General features: G+C 40.8%; 1 protein-coding gene across 2 annotated transcripts; it reads right to left on the bottom strand.

The window, feature by feature from the left end:
• Positions 1-2,478: 2,478 nt before the first annotated feature.
• On the bottom strand, positions 2,479-5,468 carry LOC116724534 (piggyBac transposable element-derived protein 4-like). 2 transcript variants are annotated; one of them, XM_032570286.1, is made up of 4 exons: positions 5,391-5,468; positions 4,386-4,441; positions 4,225-4,355; positions 2,479-4,133 (listed from the first exon to the last, which is right to left on the bottom strand). In XM_032570286.1, the coding sequence occupies exons 3-4, from the start codon at positions 4,343-4,345 to the stop codon at positions 2,614-2,616; spliced, it is 1,641 nt and encodes a 546-aa protein (XP_032426177.1). In that variant the 5' UTR covers positions 4,346-4,355; positions 4,386-4,441; positions 5,391-5,468; the 3' UTR covers positions 2,479-2,613. The 2 variants fall into 2 exon arrangements, with proteins under 2 accessions (XP_032426177.1, XP_032426176.1); XM_032570285.1 differs by lacking the exon at positions 5,391-5,468 and having other exon boundaries at positions 4,386-4,615.
• Between the last annotated feature and the right edge of the window lie 3,763 nt (positions 5,469-9,231).

Below are 9,231 nucleotides of genomic sequence, written 5' to 3'. Positions count from 1 at the left end.
ACATGAAATTATTTAGTTAAAAGTACATGATATTCTTTTGTTAATGTAATAACCCCCTAAGTTCATTTTTTTCAGTGGCACCGCTGTACCACCGACAGAGAGAAAAGGGGATGTAAACTAGGCGGCTGGGCTGACACAGTTTACAATCAGTCTACAGTTAACTCACAAGCTGTGAATAATGTCAGAGTTGCTGCCTGTAACTAGTCCGGCTCCTTCGCTGGGCTGCCAGTTTTGGTGGGTCTGAATCGCTGCCAACAAAAAATCCGGTTCATCTCCAAGACAAAATATGCGTCCAGTTTTTGGCTTTTCCTTGCTCTCTTTTTTTCCATCCTTTTCACTCCATGGAGCTCCAGTCATGTTAACTTAGTCTGTAAAAATGCTCCAGATAGTTTGCCATCTGTTGCCAAGTGACTGATGATGACGTTGGTGGACGGCTGGTGACAAGCTTTACCCAGAATACACTTGGAGACAAGATGGATGATCCACTTGTCATTTTGTGTGTCATAAAGTTAAATGTAATAGTAAAAATAAAGCCAGTCATGTAGCACAACATTTTTATTCAATACTTTACACCCATTATGTCACTAAAATCAGTCGGTCTTGTAAAGTTTTTAGCAACCAATGACAAGGGCAACCTACTATATAATCCACTGGGGCAATATGGCAATTAATCTGACACGTTCCGAACTCTGATGGTTTCTCTAGCTCCCATCAGATGTGTTGAAGGTGTGGATCTGCCTCTATGCCTCTGTCCCCCAGACCCTGGAGCTACGGTGGCCCTGAGGGGCAAACCACTTCAACAAATTCAAGAACACAACAGTAACATAGCACAATTACAAACTTCAGAGACGCTACAACAGGCATGTCCAAAGTCCGGCCCGGGGGCCAATCATGGCCCGCGGTCAGATTTCATATGGCCCGCAGCTTCGGTCTTATAATGTATTATTTATGGCCCGCCTGCACTGTCAAACAGAATAAATAAATCATAAAACTTGAAACTGTAATTCCTCCTTTCACCAAATGGTGGCAGCACCACTTTAATACTATCAGTCTGCCTTCGTGCAGCGAACCCCTCTCCACTCATTTCTGCCATGGCCACTGCAAAGAAAACAAGTTAACAGTGAGGGCCGCCGCTTTCAAGAGAGATGGGAATTACAATACTTCTTCACTGAAAATCAAGGCAATTGTGCTTGTCTAATTTGTGAGACGGTTGCCTTGTTCAACGTAAAGAGACACTAGCAGACTAAACATGCTAACGCATACAACAAGCTAACAGGAAGTGACCGTGCTGAAAAAGTGAAGCAGCTCCAACCTGCACTGGCATCACAACAGCGATTCTTCACGCAGGCCTGAGTCAAAAGAAAATACCACCAAAGCAAGCTACGAAGTGGCCATGTTAATAGCTAAACATGGCAAACCTTTTACTGAAGATACTTTTATCAAAGACTGTGTTATGAAAATGGTGGAGAACATTTTGCCCTGAGAAGAAGCAAGAATTTGCGAATGTTTGCCTGGCACGTAACAGTGTGGCACGGAGAGCTGAGGACATGAAATTGAGTATTTTGAACGATAACATCTGTCACTATCAACAGTGAAAAGCCAAAAGAACATTTATGCATTGGATTTATGGCCCTTATTTTTATTAAACTCTTAAGTAAGATTTGGTTATTACTGTTGATGTTATGAACCTGTAGATGTGACACAAACTATTACTTTCTGAAAGATATTGTAAATGACAAGAGCAAAATTAACTTGTTTTAAGATTTAATAATAACAGACAACTTTGCATTACTTATAACTCCTGTTTAAAATGTTCTTGAGGCAAAGATATTTTTAAACTCATGTAAATTTAAGGTATTTCATACAGTTTGTTCAATGTTATCTGACTCTCCAGATATGAAAGAAAAGCAGAATTTGTGTTTTTAGAGTTGTTCTCATCTGCCTGAGTGGCTTATATTTGTTTTTTTTGTCATTTGAAAGATAAAGATAATTGTGACAATGAAAATTGTTTTATAACAGAGTGTATTTGCATGAAACTTTTGTAGTTAAAAAATGTCTGAACAAACTATTGGCCCCCGGGCATCTTCACTTGATCAAATCTGGCCCTCTTTGCAAAAAGTTTGGACACCCCTGCGCTACAACATTAAGTACCTTGGTAATGGCCTCAACGCATATCACAGTTGTACAATTGGCTGAAGGTTGTCCATTGTGACATATACCTATTCAGTCTGGAGATAGTCCAACTGGCCTGAAGGATTTAAGCTATCATCCTATTAGCTGTTTTCAACAGGCGCTTTTGTTTTGTAAATAAGGCCATTACTGGCGCACCCAAGCTCAATGAATTCATTATAATATTTTAAATGGAGAATTAGACATTTTACAGCCAGGTACAGCTGTGAGCAATGACCAGAAGTATTTGTGTCTAAGTCAAGAGGACTGAAATTCTAGCATGAAAAATATACAAAAGAACAACTGTTATTTGGTTAAATGCGTTTTATTCTTGTCATTAAAAACGACACAAAAAATACAAGAAATAAAACAATTCCACACATATTTACACTAGGCACATGGGGGGCTGAGTGGCATGTCCTTGTGTGACTGGCATTTCAGCACTCACAGTCCGTCTGCACTGTCAGAACATACCTGGCACTGCCAGGGTATGACCCTGGTGCATTTGCCACATGTGTACCTGTAGCAGTCAACGCATCTCACAGTCGCATTATTGGTCTTGCATCGATGGTTGACCTGACACTTCGCCCTTTTGCCTGGGCTGGGTGTGGAAGGTTGTTCCCGAAGCAGTTTTTCCTTGTGTGCCTTCTTCTCATTCACATGAAAGTTACCCAACTCTTTAGCAAGTTCAACAAGGAAGTCTACCCGTCTCTCCTTCACCCCAAAGCATGCCTGATACAGCACATGTGCATTCAGTGCTGCCATGTCAATCATATTGTAGAACACCGCAACTGGCCATCTCCGTGTTCCTGCACGCACGCTGTACTCCCGCACCATTTGGTCCATCACATCCACACCACACTTGGTTTTGTTGTAATCCGTGACCGTGTTTGGCTTCCTTTTGGTGGTATCCTCAGTCTCAACCACGCTGTGCATGCTGCTGAGAATGTAAACGGCCTTCTTCCTTTTGGGCGCATACACCGTCAGCGTGGCACCAGTGGTTGAAAACACCTGAGTGGTGAATGCAGTGCGATCCGTCTGTGAAGTGGATTGAGGAATTTCCCGGCGTCTCTTGTTGACTGTGCCGAGGATAGTGGTTTTCCGGCTAAGCAGTCGTTGTGCAAGTGACAGTGATGTGAAGAAATTGTCCATGGTTACAGTTCTGCCCTTGTCCATGAACGGTTCCATCAGCCTCATCACTACAGACTCGGACAGTCTCTCCCCGCTGGGACGACTGGGGTCCTTGCCGAGATATGGGAAGACATTGCAGATATACTTTGACTTCAAGTCGCAAGCCACCCAAAACTTGATGCCAAACTTGTCCGGTTTTGTTGCTATGTATTGCAGGAAACAGCAGCGAGTCTTTGATGGATAAAGCTGTTCATCAATAGTGATGTGTCGACCAGGGTTGAAGGATGCGATGCAGTTGGTGACAAACGATCCCCAAACATCGGAGATTGCAGCAAACTTATCGGTCTCCGCTCGCTCTCTGCGTGTAAGCATGTCATCAAAACGTAGGTGTCGCATGATGTTTTTGAAGCGGCTTCGGGCCATAGTTGCAATGATCCTTGGGTTTCCCAGGTTTGCTGACCAGCTGTCACCTAGTGATGGTACTTTGTTCACCCCCCGCAAGATGACGACGGAAATAAATGCCATTAGTTCCGGGAGACCCATGAACCAATCCTGCTGCTCCGTGTGACGTGCATGTTGAGTAGTCCATTCTTGAATGCTACGAAGCATGCCAATGGTGATGAAACAGAGGAAGCTCTGAAGGCGACTCCGGATACTTCGTCTGGCCTTAGCGCTTGGCTCTCCATCTGTGGCGTATGGCTCTATAGGAGTGACATGGAGATGTGTCCCCACTTGCTGTTCACGCCACACTGTGCCATCTTTCGCTGTCTCTGACGGCTCACTCCCCAAACGAGCTCTCTTTTGTGGTGGAGGTGGAGGGAGAGTCTCCTCATCTGCAAGATAAACAATTTCAAATTAACTTTTTGTTTTGTTCTAAATAAGAAATAGTCAGGAAAATATATTAGGTAGGTTGAGAAATCTAACCTGAAGACAGCTCAGAGTCCGAATCCAGTTGAAGGTTGATGTCTTCTCCATCTGAATCCCAAGGGCTGGCACTGCTCTGAATCAGTTCCAATGCCTGCTGAGTGGAGAGCCTCTTCTGCATTTTGTTTCTTGTGGACTACAGTGATGTGGACTACAGTGATGTGGACTACAGTGAAGCAGTCCCCTATTTATACTCCACAGCATTTTCCACTCCCACCTTCTGGCCCGACGGTCAATGGCCACATTCACAATTGAAGAAGGGATGCTAATCTCAGTTTTTGTAATCAGGGTCTTTTGACCCTCTATCAGGACTTTCAGGGGGGAGGTCGGTAATTACCCCGGTAATGACCAGATAAGGGTCGTTTTACATTTGACCTGAAGAACTTTAGCCTGCATCCTATAATCTGGTTTCATTTATTGTTCTGTAAATAAAGCCATTACTGGCGCACCAAAGCACAGTGAATTCATTATAACCTCCTGAGACCCAGATCTCTTTTGCTTACACTTTTTTCATGTTTTTTTGAGGTTCATTTGGTTAGTTTATTTCTGAACTGTCATTTTATACCCTCTTAGCTTTATTTCAAAGAAAAACATTACTAATTTCTTTTAGAAAAACCTTTGCACATTTCTTGAAACAGATTGTATGTTTTGCAAACTCTATGTACATTTGGCAAAAGGTCACATCTCTCCAAAAACACTTCATGTATGCTTCAAAACTAAAACTAAACTGACTAGTTGTAGGTATCATAGATACCCACCCCCAACATGGACTATTCACATCCCTACCTTCTGGCCTGACGGTCAACGACCACATTCACAATTGAAGAAGGGATGCTAATCTCAGTTTTTGTAATCAGGGTCTTTTGACCCTGAGATTGTCCAGGGTCGAAAGACCCTTTTATTTTTTTGAGGTTGATTTGGTTAGTTTATTTCTGAACTGTCATTTTATACCCTCTTAGCTTTATTTCAAAGAAAAACATTACTAATTTCTTTTAGAAAAACCTTTGCACATTTCTTGAAACAGATTGTATGTTTTGCAAACTCTATGTACATTTGGCAAAAGGTCACATCTCTCCAAAAACACTTCATGTATGCTTCAAAACTAAACTGACGAGTTGTAGGTATCATAGATGCCCACCCCCAACATGGACTATTCACACTCCCACCTTCTGGCCCGACGGTCAATGGCCACATTCACAATTGAAGAAGGGATGCTAATCTCAGTTTTTGTAATCAGGGTCTTTTGACCCTCTATCAGGATATATTTTTTTGAGGTTGATTTGGTTAGTTTATTTCTGAACTGTCATTTTATACCCTCTTAGCTTTATTTCAAAGAAAAACATTACTAATCTCTTTTAGAAAAACCTTTGCACATTTCTTGAAACAGATTGTATGTTTTGCAAACTCTATGTACATTTGGCAAAAGGTCACATCTCTCCAAAAACACTTCATGTATGCTTCAAAACTAAAACTAAACTGACTAGTTGTAGGTATCATAGATACCCACCCCCAACATGGACTATTCACATCCCTACCTTCTGGCCTGACGGTCAACGACCACATTCACAATTGAAGAAGGGATGCTAATCTCAGTTTTTGTAATCAGGGTCTTTTGACCCTGAGATTGTCCAGGGTCGAAAGACCCTTTTATTTTTTTGAGGTTGATTTGGTTAGTTTATTTCTGAACTGTCATTTTATACCCTCTTAGCTTTATTTCAAAGAAAAACATTACTAATTTCTTTTAGAAAAACCTTTGCACATTTCTTGAAACAGATTGTATGTTTTGCAAACTCTATGTACATTTGGCAAAAGGTCACATCTCTCCAAAAACACTTCATGTATGCTTCAAAACTAAACTGACGAGTTGTAGGTATCATAGATGCCCACCCCCAACATGGACTATTCACACTCCCACCTTCTGGCCCGACGGTCAATGGCCACATTCACAATTGAAGAAGGGATGCTAATCTCAGTTTTTGTAATCAGGGTCTTTTGACCCTCTATCAGGATATATTTTTTTGAGGTTGATTTGGTTAGTTTATTTCTGAACTGTCATTTTATACCCTCTTAGCTTTATTTCAAAGAAAAACATTACTAATCTCTTTTAGAAAAACCTTTGCACATTTCTTGAAACAGATTGTATGTTTTGCAAACTCTATGTACATTTGGCAAAAGGTCACATCTCTCCAAAAACACTTCATGTATGCTTCAAAACTAAAACTAAACTGACTAGTTGTAGGTATCATAGATACCCACCCCCAACATGGACTATTCACATCCCTACCTTCTGGCCTGACGGTCAACGACCACATTCACAATTGAAGAAGGGATGCTAATCTCAGTTTTTGTAATCAGGGTCTTTTGACCCTGAGATTGTCCAGGGTCGAAAGACCCTTTTATTTTTTTGAGGTTGATTTGGTTAGTTTATTTCTGAACTGTCATTTTATACCCTCTTAGCTTTATTTCAAAGAAAAACATTACTAATTTCTTTTAGAAAAACCTTTGCACATTTCTTGAAACAGATTGTATGTTTTGCAAACTCTATGTACATTTGGCAAAAGGTCACATCTCTCCAAAAACACTTCATGTATGCTTCAAAACTAAACTGACGAGTTGTAGGTATCATAGATGCCCACCCCCAACATGGACTATTCACACTCCCACCTTCTGGCCCGACGGTCAATGGCCACATTCACAATTGAAGAAGGGATGCTAATCTCAGTTTTTGTAATCAGGGTCTTTTGACTCTCTATCAGGACTTTCAGGGGGGAGGTCGGTAATTACCCTGGTAATGACCAGATAAGGGTTGTTTTACATTTGACCTGAAGAACTTTAGCCTGCATCCTATAATCTGGTTTCATCAAGCACTATTGTTCTGTAAATTACTGGCGCACAAAGGTCAGTTTGGACAGGGTCTTGTGGCCTTGTTTTGGCCCATCCAGCGAGAAATCGAAAACCTGGCCCTCCTAGTGTTAACAAAACGGAACAGGTATGTCCCAGTGTGAGACTTGAGAAATCGCTGATTGGACAATAGGCATTAATATGTATACGCCGACTCCTACTTACGTCGCCGCCATCTTGAAAGTGGCAGTGGAGAGAACGTGCTGCGTTGTCTAGTTTCAACCGTTTTATAGTACAAAGTGGACCCACTGCGTTTACCTTTCACAGGTAAGAATTAAAGATAATAATATCGTAAATTTACGAGCAGAATTTCTTGACTTTGTGGCCGGTACTGTGCATTTCTGTGGTGAAACAAACTTCCAAACAACAGAGAAATATTTCCTTTGTAACTAAATTGCTCCAGTTAACTACTCTGACTATTAGCTTAGCTAACTTTTTTTATACTCTGTAGTTTTTCTAAAGAGGGAGAGGCAATGAGAAACCTGTAAGGGGCCTTATAGCCATTTGTTTATTGTTGCCATGGTTACCTAGACGTTCGCAAGACAAGTCGCTGTTTGTGGTCAAACATGGTTACTTTAAGGTACTTTAATGGTGTCTGTAAGATGTAGATTAAAATAATTTGTTTGATATAACAGACTGAAAGAACATTAATCCAGAGAGCAGCGCGGAGAGCGGGGGATTTAATCAGGACACGTCCATAAAGATCAGAGCTGGAGATGTTTTTCTTCAGACTTCTGATTCGCAGTTCATCTCCACAATGTTTGTGTTTAGATGCTAAGCCAATGCCCCCATATGGTGATGATATGTTTTTGTTTCCTGAATGTGAATGAATCAGGGATGTATTTTCTATTACACTGTTAGATCATTTTTATCATTCGCTTTAACCTGTAGCTGGCCAGATGTCTCAGAAGGCCCAGTCACTGAACTGCTCCCAGTTTGACCAGCAGACTGAACCCCTGCTTGTGCTCTGTGTTGCCAGTATAATATGAATAAATTTGTCATGTACTGTGCACTTTTTTTCTTTCACTTTTTGTGTATTTTAAGTGAAATATTTCAATTTGAAGTATTAGAGTATTATGACAGTTTATGTGAAGAAATTAAAAATAATTTTGTCTGTTAGATTTTGTTCACATTGCTATTGACAGCACATTTGACATATTACACTATATAAATAATATAATACACTATATCATATAAATATTTTTTAAAGTAAAAATAAGTAGCTAAAGTTTGACAACTATTATCAAAGTTTGTCTTTACAATAAAATACCTAAAATGTTAATGAAGTTACGTTTTTTTAAAGTGTGTGTGTGTGTGTGTGTGTTCATCAATAAAAATGATTTAACAGAATCAGCTGTATCAAATGTAATTATTGTCCCTCAAAACAATTAAATAATCACATCAAAAAGTTTGAAACGTTGCCCTTAGTTTTTTTTTGTCATTCCTATATATATAATAGTGTGTGAGAGATTGTGTCAGTGACATTCATTACCTTAAAATACTTTTTAGAACAGCACTTTACGAAGTTCGGTCCATTTAATTGTATTAGCTTGCTGGCAGAAAAGCCACTTTCAATATGGCGACGCTATAGAGCATCGCAACAACGAGCCGACTGGAAGTTATCAAGAGATAATGTCCGGTTCAAAAGCGCTGTCGTCCAATCAGTGATTTCTCAGGTCTCCAACTGGGACAAACCCTTTCCATTTTGTTAACGTTGTAGCGTTTTTGAATTTGGTGAAGTGGTTGCACCTCAGGGCCACCATCTAGTGGACTGATAGTAGAAGTGCAGCAGCTGATGGCAGCTTCCTCTGCCTCTCTGCTGTCTGACTGCATTCACCTGACACTGATATGAAGCAGAGAAGAAGAGCCAATCAGAGGAGGAGCAGCTGATCTTTTTCCAGCTCTAATGATGTAAAGGATGATCAGAGTTGATGTGCAGATGAATGATGTGTGTTTCCTCTGCAGGTGAAGGTAGAAAGTGTGTGTGAGCTGATGTGAATTCAGCAGCATGGATCAGTGTGAGGACAGAGAGGAGGGAGTCCCTCCCTCTAAAACCACTCTGTGTGGGGAAGATGAGAGCCAGAGCAAAGGTCAGAGGTGAGGTCA

This window comes from Xiphophorus hellerii, chromosome 8 (genome assembly GCF_003331165.1).
Source record: "Xiphophorus hellerii strain 12219 chromosome 8, Xiphophorus_hellerii-4.1, whole genome shotgun sequence".
Classification (NCBI taxonomy): Eukaryota; Metazoa; Chordata; class Actinopteri; order Cyprinodontiformes; family Poeciliidae; genus Xiphophorus; species Xiphophorus hellerii.
Note: the sequence above shows the minus strand (reverse complement) of the source record. Positions and strands in the feature narration are given on the sequence as shown.

Bases quoted from the DNA above. Each gene is read 5' to 3' on its own strand.
- LOC116724534 (XM_032570286.1), bottom strand. From the start codon at position 4,345: ATGCAGAAGAGGCTCTCCACTCAGCAGGCATTGGAACTGATTCAGAGC. The intron at 4,134-4,224 runs GTTAGATTTCTC...TTTATCTTGCAG, and splicing joins GGACTCTGAGCTGTCTTCAG to ATGAGGAGACTCTCCCTCCA.